The sequence below is a fragment of the Lethenteron reissneri genome, chromosome 56, assembly GCF_015708825.2.
Source record: "Lethenteron reissneri isolate LAM-NWPU_2019-01 chromosome 56, ASM1570882v1, whole genome shotgun sequence".
Classification (NCBI taxonomy): Eukaryota; Metazoa; Chordata; class Hyperoartia; order Petromyzontiformes; family Petromyzontidae; genus Lethenteron; species Lethenteron reissneri.
Window position 1 is genome coordinate 3,592,905 of NC_083834.1, and position 22,283 is coordinate 3,615,187.

General features: G+C 54.0%; 1 protein-coding gene across 1 annotated transcript in view; it reads left to right on the forward strand.

Moving 5' to 3' along the window:
• LOC133357022 (alpha-N-acetylneuraminide alpha-2,8-sialyltransferase-like) overlaps positions 1–22,283 on the forward strand; it is a 69,328-nt gene that overhangs the window by 17,629 nt on the left and 29,416 nt on the right. The window contains exons 2-3 of the mRNA XM_061574762.1: positions 4,894–4,936; positions 8,148–8,203. Coding sequence (XP_061430746.1) covers positions 4,894–4,936; positions 8,148–8,203 — 99 coding nt within the window. The remainder of the gene's footprint in view (positions 1–4,893; positions 4,937–8,147; positions 8,204–22,283) is intronic.

Consider the following 22,283-nt stretch of genomic DNA (forward strand, 5'->3'; position numbering starts at 1 on the left):
AGTGAATATGTGACTAAGTGCAAACAGAAAATCCAAGAAAAGACAGCAAAATATTGCAGAAAAAACACCGTACACCAACAACCACAAGACAACTAAGATTAAGGCCATCAGTCTTACTCCGTACTGCAACAAACAAACGTGGCCAAACCAGTAAACTTTTCGAAATCATCAAAATAAAGCAATGATACAGTGATCATAGGAACTGTGACGGAATTTTCACAATAAACGACAAACAACATGTACCACCAAACCCTGCAGCCATGGCTGGCAGCATGAGTCTCTCCACAACAGCAGGAGCATCAGTCGGAGTATTGCACCCAACAGTTCGTGCTCACTGATCATGATCACGTGGCACCGCGTGCAAACCACGTGGTGTGGCACGAGCACGCGGCACCGCGCGCACGTGGCACCTCGTGCAACCACGTGGTTTGCACGTGTAATGAGCAACTTCCACGATACGTCGTGTAGAGAGTACTTCTTTATTTCTCACACTGGGCACAACACAGGCCAATACTTATTCCTCCTCACAGTACAACACGAGGTATTAACGTCTATACTGGCTACACACTCGGCGTGGTCCCATCGCCCTCACTCGGCTACGCCGCTGGCTGGCGGCGTGGCGATGACGACGATGGAAGCCACGCAGGAGATCTTCCACGTGGCTGGACGACGGAGAAAGATGTCGGCGAGCAGCAACGCAGCCGGGACCCAAGACCTCACACACGAGCCCCGAGCCCCGGGTCCGCTCCTCCTTATATCCCCCCAGGCCCTCTCGTGGAACCTTCGAGCAGGTTCCCGAAGTTTCTCGGCGAACCCCAGATGCACCTCCTTCTCTGATTGGTTGTTACTTAACCGTGCCCGTACCTGTGATTCCCCTTCCAGGCCAGCAGGTGTCACACTGTCATTACACACGTGTAGTGATGACTTGACAGACTTCTCTTGAGGTGGCACTTTATTGAAGACACGTTCACTTGACATCAGGCAGAGATCCCCGACTGTAACAGCCCCGAGTGTCCCTCGCATCTTCCTTATATACCAACCCAGGTCACGCCCCCCTTCTCGATCCGTCTCGTTGACTGGACGCTCGCTCCACCGGCAAACTCTACCGTCCTCTTCCATCACCTGACCACGCTCCCTTCTCGAATAATCCCGTAACGACCAGTCCCTTCGCACTCACAACTGACTCCCCTGTCATTACCTCCCGTAGCCACCGGTCCCTTCACACTCACAACTGACTCCCCTGTCATTACCTCCCGTAGCCACCAGTCCCTTCACACTCACAACTGTTACCCCTGGCATTACCTCCTGTGGCTGCCAGTCCATTCGCACTCACAGCTGTTACCCCTGTCATTACCTCCCGTGGCTACTAGTGCATTTGGACTGCAGGCTGACTCCCGTGTCATTACCTCCCGTGGCCACTAGTCCATTCGCACTGCAGGCTGACTCCCCTGCCATTACCTCCCGTGGCTTCTAGTGCATTTAGACTGCAGGCTGACTCCCCTGCCATTACCTCCCGTGGCCACTAGTCCATTCACACTGCAGGCTGACTCCCCTGCCATTACCTCCCGTGGCTACTAGTGCATTTAGACTGCAGGCTGACTCCCCTGCCATTACCTCCCGTGGCCACTAGTCCATTAACACTGCAGGCTGACTCCCCTGCCATTACCTCCCGTGGCTACTAGTCCATTAACACTGCAGGCTGACTCCCCTGCCATTACCTCCCGTGGCCACTAGTCCATTAACACTGCAGGCTGACTCCCCTGCCATTACCTCCCGTGGCCACTAGTCCATTAACACTGCAGGTTGACTCCCCTGTCATTACCTCCCGTGGCCACTAGTCCCCTCACGCCGCATGCAGGCTCTATTATCATACATATGTATGTTTAACTTCTTTCACAACGTACGTAGACAACCCTGCTAATATGGTGAGTGAGTGATTGGGTGAGTGAGTGATTGGGTGAGTGAGTGAGTGAGTGAAACCACTGTGGTTTCGACCAGGATGGTTTTGCACGCACAGCAATTCATCTGTCCGCATGTTACAGCAGAGGTGTAGGGCATTCCAAAAGGCCTTCCATCGTGGATTTGTTGACCTGGCGAAGGCCTATGATATCATCAATAGGCCAAAGTTCTGGGTTATTCTTCGTGTTTTTGGGGTCCAGACCGTCTGCTCACAACCTATAAACTAAACTTAGATATTATTCTAACCAGGTAAAGGCCACTGAGCTCTGTAACTCTTTTGCAAAAGCGACCTGGCTATGACAAATGAGAGCTCGACGAAATGGGATTATCGTGTGGCCATTTCTATCAGCCGCATACTTCAAACACGTGACGTTGATACTAAATGTAGAAGGATAAATCGGAGGACCCGGAGAAAATTTCACGCGACCAAGGGGAGAGAGACACGTAAATTCTTAAATATACAGCAGCAGGCGTTAGGGTCGGGATCGAACCCACGACCTCATGTGTACCAGGCGAGGTAGTTAACATCTCCTAGCCACCGTGATGATGATGAGAGAGAGAGACACGCAAACTCCAAATATACAGCATCAGGCGTTAGGGTCGGGATCGAACCCACGACCTCATGTGTACCAGGCGAGGTCGTTAACATCTCCTAGCCACCGTGATGATGATGATGAGAGAGAGACATGCAGACTCCAAATATACAGCAGCAGGCGTCAGGGTCTGGATCGAACCCACGACCTCCTGCAAGCCAGGCGAGGTCGTTAACATCTCCTAGTCACCGTGATGATGATGATGAGAGAGAGAAACACGCAAACTCCAAATATACAGCAGCAGGCGTCAGGGTCGGGATCGAAACCCCTTCGTGTGCCACAGTTTGCCGGCCTTCATCGGGTGCTGCTGCTACTCACAGCACTTGCCCCAATACGTCTCTCAAAGCTACACCTGTGGCGGGGGGTCTTTATCTTTATGGGTGCGTGCGTGGAGGGTAGTAAAAATTCGATTTGCGAAATCTGTTTGTGTTCTGTTAAAATGTCAATCGCATCGCTGTGGGGTGGGGTGGGCGTCTGAACGCGTCGTCGTCTGCGCACAGGTAATTTGGTTAGGAAATCGAGTGGGTGGGTGGGTGAGTGGGTTGGTGGTGGGTGGGTTAGTGACTGCGTGAGCGCGTGAGAAAGTGAGTGAGTGGGTGGGTGGGTTGGTGAGTTAGTGGGTGGGTGAGTGAGTGAGTGGGTGGGTGGGTTGGTGAGTTGGTGGGGGGGTGAGTGAGTGAGTGGGTGGGTGGGTTGGTGGGTGGGTGGGGGGGTGGGTGAGTGGGTGGGTGAGTGGGTGGGTTAGAGGCTGGGTGAGCGCGTGAGAAAGTGAGTGAGTGGGTGGGTGGGTTGGTGAGTTGGTGGGTGGGTGAGTGAGTGAGTGGTTGGGTTGGTGAGTTGGTGGGTGGGTGAGTGAGTGGGTGAATGGGTGGGTGGGTAGGTTGGTGGGTGGGTGGGGGGGTGGGTTGGTGAGTGGGTGGGTGGGTGGGTGAGTGGGTGGGTGGGTGGGTTAGTGACTGGGTGAGCGCGTGAGAAAGTGAGTGAGTGGGTGGGTGGGTTGGTGAGTTGGTGGGTGGGTGAGTGAGTGAGTGGGTGAGTGGGTGGGTTGGTGAGTTGGTGGGTGGGTGAGTGAGTGAGTGGGTGAGTGGGTGGGTGGGTTGGTGGGTGGGTGGGGGGTGGGTGAGTGGGTGGGTGGGTGAGTGGGTGGGTGAGTGGGTGGGTGGGTGGGTTAATGACTGGGTGAGCGCGTGAGAAAGTGAGTGAGTGGGTGGGTGGGTTGGTGAGTTGGTGGGTGGGTGGGTGGGTGAGTGAGTGAGTGAGTGGGTGAGTGCATGAGAAAGTGAGCAGGTGGGTGAGTGGGTTGGTGGGTTGGTGGGTGAGTGGGTGAGTGAGTGGATGAGAAAGTGAGTGGGTTGGTGGGTGGGTGAGTGAGTGGCTGGGTGAGTGCATGAGAAAGTGAGTAGGTGGGTGGGTGAGTGGGTTGGTTGGTTGGTGGGTGAGTGCGTGAGAAAGTGAGTGGATGGGTGAGTGGGTTGGTGAGTTGGTGGGTGGGTGAGTGAATGGGTGAGTACATGAGAAAGTGTGCAGTGGGTGGGTGGGTAAGGGGGTTGGGGGGTTGGTGGTTGGGTGAGTGCGTGAGTAGGTGAGTGCGTGAGAAAGTGAGTGGATGAGTGGGTGAGTGGGTTGGTGGGTTGGTGGGTGGGTGAGTGAGTGGATGAGAAAGTGAGTGGGTGGGGGAGTGGGTTAGTGAGTTGGTGGGTGGGTTAGTGAATGGGTGAGTGCATGAGAAAGTGAGCAGGTGGGTGGGTGGGTAAATGGGTTGGGGAGTTGGTGGGTGAGTGAGTGAGTAGGTGAGTGCGTGAGAAAGTGAGTGGATGAGTGGGTGAGTGGGTTGGTGGGTTGGTGGGTGGGTGAGTGAGTGAGCGGAAGAGAAAGTGAGTGGGTGGGTGAGTGGGTTGGTGAGTTGGTGGGTGGGTGAGTGAGTGAGTGAGTGGGTGAGTGCATGAGAAAGTGAGCAGGTGGGTGGGTGAGTGGGTTGGTTGGTTGGTTGGTTGTTGGGTGAGTGAGTGAGAAAGTGAGTGGATGGGTGAGTGGGTTGGTGGGTTGGTGAGTTGGTGGGTGGGTGAGTGAGTGGGTGAGTACATGAGAAAGTGAGCAGTGGGTGGGTGGGTAAGTGGGTTGGTGAGTGGGTGGGTGGGTGAGTGAGTGGGTGAGTGCGTGATAAAGTAAGTGGATGAGTGGGTGAGTTGGTTGGTGAGTTGGTGGTTGATTGGGCGATTGCCACTATGGAACAACACATTTTGCCTTTGGTTGTTGGAGTTGTTAGCGTCATTTAAGTCTGTCGGGGGAACTAACGACACTCAGGGGACTAACGGCGCTCTGGTTTGCTTTGTCATTGCAGAGCGCTTTCCAGCATGCCACGTGACGTCTTCCAGCACCACCAGGTTCGTCCACTAGCCCACCCCCAGCCACTTCCCACAAGTTTTGCGAGTGAATGAGTGAGCACGTGAGTGAAGCGTGTGAGTGCGCGAGTAAGTGGGTATGTGAGTGCGTGAGTGTGCGAGTGAGTGCGCGAGCGGGTGAGTGAGCGTGTGAGTATCCGAGTAAGTGGGTATGTGAGTGCGTGAGTGTGCGAGTGAGTGAGTGTGCGAGCGAGTGAGTATGCGAGCGAGCGACTGAGGGAGTGTGTGAATGTCCGAGCGAGTGAGTATGTGAGTGAGTGTGCGAGCGAGCGAGTGAGTGTGTGAGTGTGCGGGCGAGTGCGTGAGTGAGTGAGCACGTGAATGAGTGAGTGTGTGAGTGTGCGAGTGAGTGTGTGAATGTGCGAGCTAGTGAGTGTGGGAGTGAGTGAGTGTGTGAATTTGCGAGTGAGTGTGTGAGTGAGTGTGCAAGGGAGCGAGTGAGCATGTGAGTGAGCGTGTGACCATGTGAGTGAGTGTGTGAGGCAGTAATTGAGTGAGTGAGCGAGTGAGTGTGTGAGTGAGTGGGGAGCTGTCGTGTAGCAGTTATCGCGCTGCGCTACGAACCCGGCGACTCGAGTTCGATTCCCGCTCACGGCCAACACCGGTGACGATTATCTGAACCGGTCCTGGACCTCCCCTCGGTCGACTCAGCCACAAATGGGTACCTGGTGCGGTGAATAACATCGGCACTTGGGGAGACAAAGGCCGCGGTGCGCGGTGTCGGCCACCCACCCCCTCGTGTGCCGTTCCGGCCTTCGAAAGTGCTCTCTTACAGCACTTGCCCCAACAGTCTGTTAAAGGCAATACGGGGGGGGGGTGTCTTTGTCTTTTTGTAATTTTTTTCGAGCGCCGAGTGAGCTCACGACAGCCTGCGCTTGGTCGACAGCTCGCAAAGCCACGCACGCCGAGTTTCCAGCTCATGGCAGAGTGAGTGCTAAAAAAAGTCGAGATGTCATCCCTGGGGGGGGGGGGTTTGGGGGGGGGGTTGGTGGGGGGTTTATTGCGGACGGGTGTGTTGCGTCGAACGAACAGCGCAGCAGAGCCTCGGCATGCCCCCCACCCCCTCCCCACCCCCTCCCCACCCTCAAGCCTCTGCAGGGTTTACGGGCGAAGTGGCGTCACCGTGAACGACTCCGATGCCATTCGACAACTCGGGTCGCGCGCACGAGAGCGCCTCGAAAGCGGATGGGGGAAACGTGGCGGGGGGGGGGGTGAAAAGGTGTGGGGGAGGTGGTAGTGGTGGGGGGGGTGAGGTGGGTGGTAGTGGTGGGTGGGGGGGTGGTGGGGGGTGGTGTGGGTGGTAGTGGTAGGGGGGTGGGGTGGGGGGGTGGTGAAGGGGTGTGGGGGAGGTGGTAGTGGTGGGGGGGGTGAGGTGGGTGGTAGTGGTGGGTGGGGGGTGGTGTGGGTGGTAGTGGTAGGGGGGTGGGGTGGGGGGGGGGTCAAGGGGTGTGGGGGAGGTGGTGGGTGGGGGGGTCGTAGTGGTGGGGGTTGGGGGTGGTGGGGGGTGGTGTGGGTGGTAGTGGTGGGGGGGAGGGTTAGGGCGGGGGGTGGTGGGGGGGCGTGGTGGGGTGGTGTTGTGGGTGGTAGTGGTGGGAGGGTGGTGGTGGGGGGTGGTGTGGGTGGTAGTGGTGGGGGGGGAGGGTGGGGGGGAGGGTGGGGGTGGGGGGGTGAGGGTGGGGGGGTGGTAGTGGTAGGGGGGTGGGGTGGGGGGGTGGTGGTGGGGTGGTGGGGTGGTGGTGTGGGTGGTGGTGTGGGTGGTGGTGTGGGTGGTGGTGGGGTGGTGGTGTGGGTGGTGGTGGAGGGTGGTGGTGGGGGGGGGGTGGGGGTAAGAGTAGCGAACCGCGTCGCACACAGAATCATCGAGGGTTATCTCGCCAAACCCTCTGTCAAAGTGTCGTTCACCACCACCACGTGTGTGTGTGTGTTGGTGTGACCATCACCACCACCACGTGTGTGTGTGTGTTGGTGTGACCATCACCACCACCACGTGTGTGTGTGTTGGTGTCACCACCACCACCACGTGTGTGTGTGTTGGGGTGACCACCACCACCACGTGTGTGTGTGTTGGTGTGACCACCACCACCACGTGTGTGTGTGTTGGTGTGACCACCACCACCACGTGTGTGTGTGTGTTGGTGTGACCACCACCACCACCACGTGTGTGTGTGTGTTGGTGTGACCACCATCACCACCACCAGGTGTGTGTGTGTGTGTTGGTGTGACCACCACCACCACGTGTGTGTGTGTTGGGGTGACCATCACCACCACGTGTGTGTGTGTGTGTGTTGGTGTGACCACCACCACCACCACCACGTGTGTGTGTGTGTTGGTGTGACCACCACCACCACCACGTGTGTGTGTGTGTTGGTGTGACCACCACCACCACCACCACGTGTGTGTGTGTGTGTGTTGGTGTGACCACCACCACCACCACCACGTGTGTGTGTGTGTGTGTGTTGGTGTGACCACCATCACCACCACGTGTGTGTGTGTGTTGGGGCCTCCACGGGTGCCTCTGGCTGGGTGCGTCTCCGCGGTGGCTGTGGTCGAGAACTCCGATTTCGGACGACGCCCTCGACGCTCATCGACGTTCACAGTTGTCGTCTCGGACGCCAATTGTCACGTCGCTATTTTTGTTGTTTGCTCGCGATTGTTTAACTACAAAAAGTAAACTGCGGTGCAACTACCCTGATTCAATGCCACCCCTCCCACCCAATACCCCCTCTCCAAACAAAAACCCTATATATTTGCATGATGAAGACATGTTCCGGTATAATCTGGGATTTGTGTGTTCGTTGAACTTGTTTGCGCTGTAGCGCCCATTCAGAGGTGCATGGGAAGGACAACAAACTAAAGTTTAATGCAGTTTTAAGGAAATGGATTGACCCTGACTAGTTGATAATGGAGATGGAGGAGGCTTGGGCAGGAGGCCTCAATCCAGCAGTGGATTTAACCTGGCTGGTTGATGATGATGATGATGGAGGTGAAGGAGGCTTGGGCAGGAAGCCTCCATCCAGCAATGGATTTAACCTGGCTGGTTGATGATGATGGAGGTGAAGGAGGCTTGGGCAGGAGGCCTCAATCCAGCAGTGGATTGACCCTGGCTAGTTGATGACGACGACTGTGTAATCCCACGACCGCCGCACTCAGCAGCTGACCCCAGTGCCCCGTGTGTTTCTCCCCTCGCACGCAGCAGGAGAGGAGGCGAGGCGAGGCGACGGCGGTCGATGGTGAACCCCAGAGCACTGGGTGAGTCCACAGGGCAACAGACAAAGGTCCCCCGTGTAGCCTGCAACGGCCTCTGGGGCAAGTGCTGTTCGCGAGCACCTACGAAGGCCGGCAAGGCACACGAGGGGGTGGGGTGGCCAATACCGCGCCCGGCCGCCTTTGTCTTCCCGGTGGCGATGTTTTTACACACCGCACCAGGTACTCATTTCAGGCTGGGTCGACCTAAGGGAGGCCCAGTACCGGTTCAGATAATCGTTACCGGGATTGGCCGTGAGCGGGGATTGAACTCGGGTCGCCAGGTTCGTAGCAAAGAGCGCTAACCGCTACACTACCGCTCCCCACACACACGCACACACACATGCACACAGTCATACGCACACACACACACGCAGACACGCACACGCACACACACATGCACACACCACACACAGTCAAACGCACACACACACACGCAGACACGCAAACACACATAATGCACACACCACACACACAGTCACACGCACACACACACGCACACACACGCACACACATGCACACACACGCGCACACACACAGTCACACGCACACACACACACGCAGACACGCACACGCACACACACATGCACACACCACACACAGTCAAACGCACACACACACACGCAGACACGCAAACACACATAATGCACACACCACACAAACAGTCACACGCACACACACACGCACATACACATGCACACACACATGCACACACACACAGTCACCCGCACACACACACACGCAGTCACGCACACACACAGGCACACGCAAATACGCGCGCCAGCGACGTTTTACGCGAGCACTTTTAAAATTCCGAATTGAATTACTGCCGTCTCCCACACGCCCATCATGTGACCCCCTGTTTGTGTGTGAGAGACAGAGAGAGACAGGAGAGACACCCAGACCCAGGGCTCAAACTCCCAAGATTTCAGCTGTGCTTGTTCAGAGTCTCCGACATGGCCATTATGAACCGTGCATTAGAGAGAGAGAGACGCCCAGACCCAGGGCTCAAACCCACAAGATTTCAGCTGTGCTGGTTCAGAGTCTCTGACATGGCCATTATGAACCGTGTATTAGAGAGAGAGACACCCAGACCCAGGGCTCAAACCCCCAAGATTTCAGCTGTGTTTGTTCAGAGTCTCTGACATGGCCATTATGAACCGTGTATTAGAGAGACACCCAGACCCAGATCTCAAACCCCCAAGATTTCAGCTGTGCTTGTTCAGAGTCTCTGACATGGCCATTATGAACCGTGTATTAGAGAGAGAGACACCCAGACCCAGGGCTCAAACCCCCAAGATTTCAGCTGTGCTTGTTCAGAGTCTCCGACATGGCCATTATGAACCGTGTATTAGAGAGAGAGACGCCCAGACCCAGGGCTCAAACCCCCAAGATTTCAGCTGTGCTTGTTCAGAGTCTCCGACATGGCCATTATGAACCGTGCATTAGAGAGAGAGACGCCCAGACCCAGAGCTCAAACTCCCAAGATCTCAGCTGTGCTGGTTCAGAGTCTATCTGACATGGCCATTATGAACCGTGTATTAGAGAGAGAGACGCCCAGACCCAGGGCTCAAACCCCCAAGATTTCAGCTGTGCTGGTTCAGAGTCTCTGACATGGCCATTATGAACCGTGCATTAGAGAGAGAGACACCCAGACCCAGATCTCAAACCCCCAAGATCTCAGCTGTGCTTGTTCAGAGTCTCTGACATGGCCATTATGAACCGTGTATTAGAGAGAGAACCACCCAGACCCAGATCTCAAACCTCCCAAGATCTCAGCTGTGCTTGTTCAGAGTCTATCTGACATGGCCATTATGAACCATGTATTAGAGAGAGAGACGCCCAGACCCAGATCTCAAACCCCCCAAGATCTCAGCTGTGCTTGTTCAGAGTCTCTGACTTGGCCATTATGAACCGTGTATTAGAGAGAGAGACACCCAGACCCAGGGCTCAAACCGCAAAGATCTCAGCTGTATTTGTTCAGAGTCTCTGACTTGGCCATTATGAACCATGTTTTAGAGAGAGAGACGCCCAGACCCAGAGCTCAAACCCCCATTATTTCAACGATGCTGGCTTCATGTCTCCGACATGGCCATTTATGAATTCCGCTGAGCGGGAGAGACACACCCAGACCCTGGGACAAGACCCAGGACCCAGTTCGCCAACCCAGCTGAAGCAGCATTCCAAGCGGCTTAAATCTTCACCACCGCCGCAGCCGCCAACTCAGTCCACCCAGCAGTGTTCACGGATTCCATCACCACCAGTTCGTTTGCAATTGACTGGTCGCGTAGCCGCGGTGGGGTTAAACACGTGGGTAACTCTCACCATTTCCCCAATCCACGGTGGCTAGGAGATGTTAACTCCCTCGCCTGGTACACAGAATGGTCGTGGGTTCGAACCCGACCCTGACGCCTGCTGTTGTATATTTGGAGTTTGCGTGTCTCTCTCTCTCATCATCATCACGGTGGCTAGGAGATGTTAACTCCCTCGCCTGGTATACAGGAGGTCGTGGGTTCGATCCCGACCCTGACGCCTGCTATATATTTGGCGTTTGCATGTCTCTCTCTCATCATCATCACGGTGGCTCGGAGATGTTAACTACCTCGCCTGGTATACAGGAGGTCGTGGGTTCGATCCCGACCCTGACGCCTGCTGCTGTATATTTGGAGTTTGCGTGTCTCTCTCTCGTCATCATCATCATCATCACAGTGGCGAGATGTTAACTACCTCGCCTGGTATACAGGAGGTCGTGGGTTCGATCCCGACCCTGACTCCTGCTGCTGCTGTATATTTGGAGTTTGCGTGTCTCTCTCTCTCATCATCATCACGGTGGCTAGGATATGTTAACTACCTCGCCTGGTATACAGGATATTCGTGGGTTCGATCCCGACCCTGATGCCTGCTGCTGTATATTTGGAGTTTGCGTGTCTCTCTCTCATCATCATCACGGTGGCTAGGAGATGATAACTACCTCGCCTGGTATACAGGAGGTCGTGGGTTCGATCCCGACCCTGACTCCTGCTGCTGCTGTTTATTTGGAGTTTGCGTGTCTCTCTCTCTCATCATCATCACGGTGGCTAGGAGATGTTAACTACCTCGCCTGGTATACAGGATATTCGTGGGTTCGATCCCGACCCTGATGCCTGCTGCTGTATATTTGGAGTTTGTGTGTCTCTCTCTCATCATCATCACGGTGGCTAGGAGATGTTAACTACCTCGCTTGGTGTATAGGAGGTCCTGGGTTCGATCCCGACCCTGACGCCTGCTGCTGTATATTTTAAGTTTGCGTGTCTCTCTCTCTCTCTCAGTGGTCGCGTGGATTCTTCTCCGGAACCTCCGTTTTTTCCCCTCCTAATTTAGAATCGACGTCACGCGTTCAGAGTCTTTGGCTGTTGCTGCAAGTGACCGCACTGTGATGATGATGATGACGACACGCCCACGTGGTTGAAGCTATAATTTGCGATCTCCATGTCACTTTTGAAAAATAACCATTAGGGGCCGTCCATAAATGACGTCACACGATTTCGGACGATTTTTGAACCCCCCCCCCCCCCCGCTCGTCACACATCGTCACAAATATCTGACTCCCCCCCCCCCCCCGCTAGGTGCGTGACGTCATTTATGGGCGGCCCCTAACAGTGGGGGCTTCACCTCATATAATACAAAGTCTAGTTCGTAGGTAACCAAACAAAAAAATACTCATATTCTTGGTTCTTTCGGTAAAGTCACCGAAAGAACCAAGAATATGAATCCCTGCAGTCACGAAAGCTTTAAATCAAAATTTAAAACCTTCACAGTTTAGTTTATTTGTTGGTTTCAACTTGACCAGCCGTGGACGAGGTAGTCCAAGCAAAACCTCTCCACTCGTAGAAGCGAAGAGGCCCTATCCGCCAGCAAGTTGCCGTCGATCGAGCGAGCGAGCGATTACAATGGCTGGGCTTGCGCGTAGGAACATCTTTTGTTTTGGTTCGGTTTGCGTGGCGACGTGGGTGGGTGGGTGGGTCAGGTGGGCCCGGAGCGCCCGGGGGTGGGGGGGGTGGGGGTTCGTCTGTGACGTCAGAGGCTGCGGGGCGGTGCAGGATGCGCTAAGCTCGACTGTGTGGAATTCTTTCGGGGCGCGACCGGGAGATCAGGAAACTCGAGACGTGGGTTGGTGGGTGGGTGGGTGGGAGGGTGGGTGGGTGGGTTTGTGGGTCGGTGGATGGGTCGGTGGGTGGGTTGGTGGTGGGTGGGTGGGTTGGTGGTGGGTGGGTGGGTGGGAGGGTGGGTGGGTAGGTCGGTGGATGGGTCGGTGGGTGGGTTGGTGGTGGGTGGGTGGGTTGGTGGTGGGTGGGTGGGTTGGTGGGTGGGAGGGTGGGTGGGTGGGTGGATGGGTCGGTGGGTTGGTGGTGGGTGGGTGGGTTGGTGGGTGGGTGGGTGGGTTGGTGGTGGGTGGGTGGGTTGGTGGGTGGGTGGATGGGTCGGTGGGTGGGTTGGTGGTGGGTGGGTGGGTGGGTTGGTGGGTGGGTGGGTGGGTGGGTTGGTGGGTTGGTGATGGGTGGGTGGGTGGGTTGGTGGGTGGGTTGGTGGTGGGTGGGTGGGTGGGTTGGTGGGTGGGTGGGTGGGTTGGTGGGTGGGAGGGTGGGTGGGTGGGTGGATGGGTCGGTGGGTTGGTGGTGGGTGGGTGGGTTGGTGGGTGGGTGGGTGGGTTGGTGGTGGGTGGGTGGGTTGGTGGGTGGGTGGATGGGTCGGTGGGTGGGTTGGTGGTGGGTGGGTGGGTGGGTTGGTGGGTGGGAGGGTGGGTGGGTGGGTGGGTGGATGGGTCGGTGGGTTGGTGGTGGGTGGGTGGGTTGGTGGGTGGGTGGGTGGTGGGTGGGTGGGTTGGTGGGTGGGTGGATGGGTCGGTGGGTGGGTTGGTGGTGGGTGGGTGGGTGGGTTGGTGGGTGGGTGGGTGGGTGGGTTGGTGATGGGTGGGTGGGTGGGTTGGTGGGTGGGTTGGTGGTGGGTGGGTGGGTGGGTTGGTGGGTGGGTGGGTTGGTGGGTGGGTTGGTGATGGGTGCGTTTGTTCGTTGGTGGATGGATAGTGGGTGGGTTGGTGGGTGGGTTGGTGATGGGTGGTGGATGGGGGGGGGGGGGTGGATGGGTTAGGGGTGGGTGGTGAGAAGGGGGGATTGATGAGTTGGTGGGTGGGTTAGTGGTGGGTGGGATGGTGGGTGGGTGGGTGGGTTGGTGGGTGGGTTAGTGGTGGGTGGGTTGGTGGGTGGGTGGTGGATGGGGGGTGGGTAGGGGGGGTGGGTTGGTGGATGGGGGGTGGGTTAGGGGTCGGTGGGTGGGTTGATGGTGGGTGGGGGTGGGCGTGTTGGTGGGTGGGTGGTGAATGAGGGGTGGATGGTGTATGGGTTGGTAAGTGGGTGGTGGTTGGGTGGGTGGTGGGTGGGTTGGTCGTGGGCGTGTTGGTGGATGAGAGGTGGGTGGTGGATGGTGGGTGGGTGGTGGATGGTAGGTGGGTGGGTGGGTGGATGGTGGTAGGTGGGTTGTGGTTGAGTGGTAGGTGGGTTGTGGTTGATGGTTGCGTCAGTGGCTCTACGTTATTTTTAACGCCTCCTCCCCGAAGCCACCTGTAACTTTTACCATTTCATTGCCCCACGTAAAGGGCCCACAGAGTTGCAACGTCGCACTTTTACGAGATACTCTCTAGAGAGCTGTGTAGCCCTTCAACTGATGACTCAACAACGTGGCTCATCGCCGTGCGCATTTTTATAGCAGCCAAACACTCTTAAACGCGTGATGTTCATTCTGAATGTGCAAGTGGAACAAACAGAACGGAGAACCCGGAAAACAAATCCACGCTATAACGGGGAAAGAGAAAGAGAGACACGCAAACTCCAAATATACAACAGCAGGCGTCGGGATCGAGCCCACGACCTCCTGTATACCAGGCGAGGTAGTTAACATCTCCTAGCCACCGTGATGATGATGAGAGAGAGACACGCAAACTCCAAATATACAACAGCGGGCGTCAGGGTCGGGATCGAGCCCACGACCTCCTGTATACCAGGCGAGGTAGTTAACATCTCCTAGCCACCGTGATGATGATGAGAGAGACACGCAAACTCCAAATATACAGCAGCAGGTGTCAGGGTCGGGATCAAACCCACGACCTCCTGTACACCAGGCGAGGTAGTTAACATCTCCTAGCCACCGTGATGATGATGAGAGAGACACGCAAACTCCAAATATACAGCAGCAGGCGTCATGGTCGGGATCGAGCACACGACCTCCTGTGTACCAGGCGAGGTAGTTAACATCTCCTAGCCACCGTGATGATGATGAGAGAGAGACACGCAAACTCCAAATATACAACAGCAGGCGTCGGGATCGGGATCGAGCCCACGACCTCCTGTAAACCAGGCGAGGTAGTTAACATCTCCTAGCCACCGTGATGATGATGAGAGAGAGACACGCAAACTCCAAATATACAACAGCAGGCGTCGGGATCGGGATCGAGCCCACGACCTCCTGTAAACCAGGCGAGGTAGTTAACATCTCCTAGCCACCGTGATGATGATGAGAGAGAAAGAGAGACACGCAAACTCCAAATATACAGCAGCAGGCGTCAGGGTTGGGATCGCACCCACGACCTCCTGTATACCAGGTTTAGTTTAAGTCACACAATTCCGTCAGGAGGAGCGGATAGGTGAATCTTTGTTGTAACGATGCATCCTTTGTATAGATATCTCTGTGAGTATCGTTTTGTATCTAAATCAATATAACTCAGTGTGAGTCTACGGCTATCTGTGAGTCTATGGGTCTCAGTGTGGATATGTGGGCCTCTATGTGAGTCTATGTGTCTCTATGTGAGTACACGGGTGTCTGTGAGTCTATAGGTCTCAGTTTTAATCTATGGGTCTCTGTGGGAGTCTATGGATCTCTGTGTAAATACATGGGTCTCTGTGGGAGTCTATGGGTGCGCTGTGCGAGAGAGTCTATGGGTCTCTATGCGAGTGAGTCTATGGGTGCGCTGTGCGAGAGAGTCTATGGTTCTCTGTGTGAGCGAGTCTACGGGTCTCTATGCGAGCGAGTCTATGGGTCTCTATGCGAGAGAGTTTACGGGTCTCTGTGTGAGTGAGTCTACGGGTCTCTGTGCGAGTGAGTCTACGGGTCTCTGTGTGAGTGAGTTTACGGGTCTCTGTGTGAGTGAGTTTACGGGTCTCTATGCGAGCAATTCTACGGGTCTCTGTGTGAGTGAGTCTGTGGGTCTCTGCGTGAGTGAGTCTACGGGTCTCTATGTGAGTGAGTCTACGTGTCTCTGTGCGAGTGAGTTTACGGGTCTCTGTGTGAGTGAGTCTATGGGTCTCTATGCGAGTGAGTCTATGGGTCTCTGTGTGAGTGAGTCTATGGGTCTCTCTGTGAGTGAGTCTATGGGTCTCTGTGCGAGTGAGTTTACGGGTCTCTATGCGAGCGAGTCAATGGGTCTCTATGCGAGTGAGTCTATGGGTCTCTGTGTGAGTGAGTCTATGGGTCTCTGTGTGAGTGAGTCTATGGGTCTCTATGCGAGTGAGTCTACGGGTCTCTATGCGAGTGAGTCCGTGGGTCTCTGTGTGAGTGAGTCTATGGGTCTCTGTGTGAGTGAGTTTATGGGTCTCTGTGCGAGTGAGTCTATGGGTCTCTGTGCGAGTGAGTCTACGGGTCTCTATGCGAGTGAGTCTATGTGTCTCTGTGTGAGTGAGTCTATGGGTCTCTGTGTGAGTGAGTTTATGGGTCTCTGTGCGAGTGAGTCTATGGGTCTCTGTGCGAGTGAGTCTACGGGTCTCTATGCGAGTGAGTCTACGGGTCTCTGTATAAGTGAGTCTATGGGTCTCTGTGTGAGTGAGTCTACGGGTCTCTGTGCGAGTGAGTCTATGGGTCTCTGTGCGAGTGAGTCTATGGGTCTCTGTGCGAGTGAGTCTATGTGTCTCTGTGTGAGTGAGTTTATGGGTCTCTATGCGAGTGAGTGTACGGGTCTCTGTGTGAGTGAGTCTACGGGTATCTGTGCGAGTGAGTCTACGGGTCTCTGTGTGAGCGAGTCTACGGGTCTCTGTGCGAGTGAGTCTATGGGTCTCTGTGCGAGTGAGTCTATGGGTCTCTGTGTGAGTGAGTCTACGGGTCTCTATGTGAGCGAGTCTATGGGTCTCTGTGTGAGTGAGTCTATGGGTCTCTGTGTGAGTGAGTCTATGTGTCTCTGTGTGAGTGAGTTTATGGGTCTCTATGCGAGTGAGTGTACGGGTCTCTGTGTGAGTGAGTCTATGGGTCTCTGTGCGAGTGAGTCTACGGGTTTCTGTGCGAGTGAGTCTATGGGTCTCTGTGCGAGTGAGTCTATGGGTCTCTGTGCGAGTGAGTCTACGGGTCTCTGTGTGAGTGAGTCTACGGGTCTCTGTGCGAGTGAGTCTGTGGGTCTCTGTGCGAGTGAGTCTACGGGTCTCTGTGTGAGTGAGTCTACGGGTCTCTGTGTGAGTGAGTCTATGGGTCTCTGTGTGAGTGAGTCTATGGGTCTCTGTGTGAGTGAGTCTACGGGTCTCTGTGTGAGTGAGTCTATGGGTCTCTATGCGAGCGAGTCTACGGGTCTCTATGCGAGTGAGTCTATGGGTTTTTATGCGAGTGAGTCTATGGATCTCTGTGCGAGTGAGTCTATGGGTCTCTGTGTGAGCGAGTCTATGAGTCTCTGTGTGAGTGAGTCTATGGGTCTCTGTGTGAGTGAGTCTACGGGTCTCTATGCGAGTGAGTCTACGGGTCTCTGTGTGAGTGAGTCTACGGGTCTCTGTGTGAGTGAGTCTACGGGTCTCTGTGTGAGTGAGTCTACGGGTCTCTATGCGAGTGAGTCTATGGGTCTCTGTGCGAGTGAGTCTACGGATCTCCGTGTGAGTGAGTCTACGGGTCTCTGTGTGAGTGAGTCTACGGGTCTCTGTGTGAGTGAGTCTATGGGTCTCTGTGTGAGTGAGTCTATGGGTCTCTGTGTGAGTGAGTTTACGGGTCTCTGTGTGAGCGAGTCTATGGGTCTCTGTGTGAGTGAGTCTATGGGTCTCTGTGTGAGTGAGTCTATGGGTCTCTATGCGAGTGAGTCTACGGGTCTCTGTGCGAGTGAGTCTACGGGTCTCTATGTGAGTGAGTCTACGGGTCTCTATGCGAGTGAGTCTACGGGTCTCTATGCGAGTGAGTCTACGGGTCTCTGTGTGAGTGAGTCTACGGGTCTCTGTGCGAGTGAGTCTACGGGTCTCTATGCGAGTGAGTCTACGGGTCTCTATGCGAGTGAGTCTACGGGTCTCTATGCGAGTGAGTCTACGGGTCTCTATGCGAGTGAGTCTACGGGTCTCTATGCGAGTGAGTCTACGGGTCTCTATGCGAGTGAGTCTACGGGTCTCTATGCGAGTGAGTCTACGGGTCTCTATGCGAGTGAGTCTACGGGTCTCTGTATGAGTGAGTCTATGGGTCTCTATGTGAGTGAGTCTATGGGTTCTATGTGAGTGAGTCTATGGGTCTCTGTGCGAGAGAGTCTACGGGTCTCTATGTGAGTGAGTCTATGGGTCTCTGTGCGAGTGAGTCTATGGCTCTCTGTGTGAGTGAGTCTACGGGTCTCTATGTGAGTGAGTCTACGGGTCTCTGTGTGAGTGAGTCTATGGGTCTCTATGTGAGTGAGTCTATGGGTCTCTGTGCGAGTGAGTCTACGGGTCTCTATGTGAGTGAGTCTATGGGTCTCTGTGCGAGTGAGTCTATGGCTCTCTGTGTGAGTGAGTCTACGGGTCTCTATGTGAGTGAGTCTACGGGTCTCTGTGCGAGTGAGTCTACGGGTCTCTGTGAAAGCAAGTTTATGGGTCTCTGTGTGAGTGAGTCTATGGGTCTCCGTGCGAGTGAGTCTACGGGTCTCTGTGCGAGCGAGTCTATAGATCTCTGTGTCAGCACGTCTACGGGTCTCTGTGTGAGTGAGTCTCCGGTTCTCTGTGCGAGTGAGTCTACGGGTCTCTGTGTGACTCTACGGATCGTTTCCTCTGCACACGCCGGACGCTGATGGCGAGTAACAGGCGTGACCTCACACGGAGAGTTGATTGATCATGACGTGACGAGCAGGAGCGGGAGTCGTGAATCCTCCCCTCCTCCCCTTCCTCCTCTTCCTCTGTATGTTCCATTTACGCATCAACACAAACATCATCGTCAACGCCACCACCACCAATCATCATCGAATTTTCCGGTCCATACGGCGTACAGTCATTTCAATACTGGCAAAATGTGCTTATAATGTGTCCATTCGTTGGTGTTTCTCCCTCGTCATTGGACTTTGTACGCTGAACGTGGAGATTTATAAGAGTCACGGGGTGATAAATAAGGTCTGAGTTCCAATGGTGTAAATGCTTCAGCCCGAGCTCTCATACTCTGATGGTGCATTGTCTTTGAGTTGTGCGCCTTTTGGCGTCATCTGGTCCAACACCATGTGAGACTAGGCTCTAAAGAAAGCTGTCTCGGGTGTGGACCAATCAACTTCAAGGACGGTGCATACATTATCAGAGTTATGTTTTTTGTTTGCATTATGACTGCAGGTATTGTGGTCTATGCAAACATGACTCCTTGTAAAAAAAGATGTCAGTTTTGTTGCCAGATAAAAGGGTAAAAAAACAATTATCAATTACACTGGTCAACAAAAAAAACACATTTTTTTTTCTGGCCTGGACTTTTGCAGCTGTTCTAGACTAATTTCAGGGTGCTGATATCCAAATCTGATCTCAGATTTGCTCTATCACATCTCATTTTTATGCTATCGACATACCCCATTTTCATTGATTTTACCCGACATTTACTGTCACTTATGATTGCAAGTTGTTGCGAGTCAGTGACTGCTTTAGTGTTAAAATATGGTGCTGTATTTTTAGGATAGTGTGTTTATAATATCATTTTATGTAGATATCCACATTTATTTTATATTTTTCTTTCGCAGGTTTTATTGAAAATGAAATATTTGATATCTCAAAAACCTGGTGTGATAGACAAAAACCGATGCCAGATTTGTAATCAGCACCCCGAAATTACCTTTAAACCATTGGAATACCTTATGCCAGAAAAAGTGTGTTGACCAGTGTTATCAAGGTCTGAGTTTGTTTGCAATAAGGTAAAGGCACTGATAAGGGGTTGCCATTGCTGTGGTGTCGGAAACCGGTTCGATTGGGAGCGGTCGTGTAGCGGTTAGAGCACTACACTGCGAACTCTGGCCACCCGAGTTCGATTCCCGCTCACGGCCAAAAACGGTGACGATTACATGAACCGGTACTGGGCCTCCCCAAGGTCGACTCGGCCTCAAATGAGTACCTGGTGTGGTGTGTAAACATCGTCACTGGGGGAGACAAAGGCGGCCGGGCGTGGTGCTGGCCACCCACCCCCTCGTGTCCCGTGCCGGCCTTCATAGGTGTTCGCTAACAGCACTTGCCCCAACAATCTGTTGCAGGCTATACGGGGTCTTTGTGTTTTGTTTTTATGTTGTCGGAAACCGGTTCGGTGGTTGTGGACACCCAGATGTTTTGGGGCCAAGCTCCAACTTCACGAGCTGTCAACAAACACGGTGTGTCTGTGCGTGTGTGTCTGTGTGTGTCTGTGTGTGTGTCTGTGTGTGTGCGTGTGTGTCTGTGTGTATGTGTCTGTGCGTGTGTGTGTGTCTGTGTGTATGTGTCTGTGCGTGTGTGTGTGTCTGTGTGTGTGTCTGTGTGTGTGTCTGTGTGTGTGTCTGTGTGTGAGTGTGTGGTCGCGCGTCTCTGTGTGAGCCTATGGGTTTCTGGTCTGTGTGTAGGTCTATGGGTATCTATGTGGGTCTCCGTGTGGCTCTGTGTGGGTCTATGTGTGGGTCTATGGGTCTTTATGTGGGTCTCTATGTGTGTCTCTGTGTGCGTCTATGGGTCTCTATCTGGGCCTCTGTGTGGGTCTCTGTGGGTCTATGGGTCTCTATGTGGGTCTCTATCTGGGTGTCTGTGTGGGTCTCTGTGTGGGTCTCTGTGTGCGTCTATGGGTCTCTATGTGGGTCTCTGTGTGGGCTCTGTGTGGGTCTATGAGTCTCTATGTGAGTCTTTGTGTGGGTCTATGGGTTTCTATGTCGGTCTTTATCGGGGTCTCTGTGTGGGCTCTGTGTGGGTCTATGGTTCTCTGTGTGGGTCTCTATTGGGGTCTCTGTGTGGGCTCTGTGTGGGTCTATGGGTTTCTATGTCGGTCTCTGTGTGGGCTCTGTGTGGGTCTATGGGTCTCTATGTGGGTCTCTATGTGGGTCTCTGTGTGGATCTCTATGTGGGTCTCTGTGTTGGCTCTGTGTGGGTCTATGGGTCTCTATGTAGGTCTTTGTGTGGGTCTATGGGTCTCTATGTAGGTCTCTGTGTGAGACAATGGGTCTTTATGTGCGTCTCTGTCTGAGTCTATGGGTCTTTATGTGGTTCTCTGTGTGAGTGTATGGATCTCTATGTGGGTCTTTATGTGAGTCTATGAATCTCTATGTGGGTCGTTGTGTGGGTCTATGTATCGCTATGTGGGTCTCTGTCTGAGTCTATGGGTCTTTATGTGGGTCTCCGTGTGAGTCTATGGGTCTCTACGTGGGTCGCTGTGAGGGTCTATGGGTCTCTGTGTGAGTCTATGGGTCTCTATGTGGGTCTCTGCGTGAGTCTATTGGTCTCTATTTGGGTCGCTGTGGGGGTCTGTGGGTCTCTGTGTGAGTCTATGGGTCTCTATGTGGGTCTCTATGTGGGTCGCTGTGAGGGTCTGTGGGTCTCTGAGTCTATGGGTCTCTATGTGGGTCTCTGCGTGAGTCTATGCATCTCTATGCATCTCAGTGTGACTACGCGAGGGGCCGTTCGATCCTCTGCGTGTCATCTCTGCGAGTCTCTGCATTACTGCGCACGCCCGTGGCCCTCTGGCGCCCCGAGCCCGTAACCCACATGCAAGCCCCGGTGCTGCCGTACACACCTCGCGTGCCACGTGGGGGCAGCTGCCACTGGGTGGGGCGCCCCTTGGGCTGGACTGAAGCAGGAATCGCAGAATAAACAGCCACTCAATTTACGACCGAAATTGATTTCGCCACAAATCCGGCTGTCGGCTGATGAAGCTGGTTGTAATTATTGGCGAAACGTCGTACTCAGATTGTAAATGTTGTGGCGTGGCTCTCCAACACACCGGTTAGTGCTGGACTAGTATACTACACTATACACTACACTACTATACACTACACTATACACTAGTGCTGTACCAGTGACGAATTGGCCACGTTCTGTTTACGTGACAAACTGGCTGTGCTGGGCGGTGCCGGGTTTAACAACGCATATACACAATCTAACCCCAAAAATCTGTATTATGGATGATATTGGTTGCGAAAGCCTACTACGTGTTGAACCAAGCTGCTGCTGCAATCGCTTGGCAAAATGTCACCGCAACCTCGCCGCGGAATCGTAAAAGTCCGAGAGGGTTTTACTCCACCGACAGCACGTGCTCAGTGGGTGCAGAAGTCGTCAACTTAATTGGGCAAAGTTTTGTGGCTCACGTGACAACACTTACACGGGGCACTCTTCGATACACCATACCGTGTCAACCCACGTGGTTTACTCCGTATTCTAGCACAGGGGAAATTGAGTTTTCAGGTCCATACGGCGTCGAGACGTTTCAATACGGGCACATTTTTTTTATACTTGTTTGTGTTTCTCCCCTGTGATGGGACTTTGTCGGATGAACGTTGATACACGGTGTGACGAATCAGGTCTTAATTGGTCTGTAATAAGGTAGGGCACTGATAAGGTGTTAGCAGGTATGATATAAACGGAGACCCATCGAGACCCATAGAGACCAAAAGAGATACACAGAGACCCATAGAGATAGATGGAGACGCACAGATATACATAGAGACCAATAGCGATAAATAGATGCAACATACCTGTCAACCGAAACGATTTACCCTGTATTCATAATGTTTCATGTTTTGATACTGGCAAAAATGGATCCCATGATATAGCTGCTCACCCCGAGATATACATGCAACAATACACGTGCATTGTCTTTGTGCTGTTCGCTTTTTGCCATTCTCTGGTCTGCCACTGGTAGTGACACTAGGCCCTAAAGA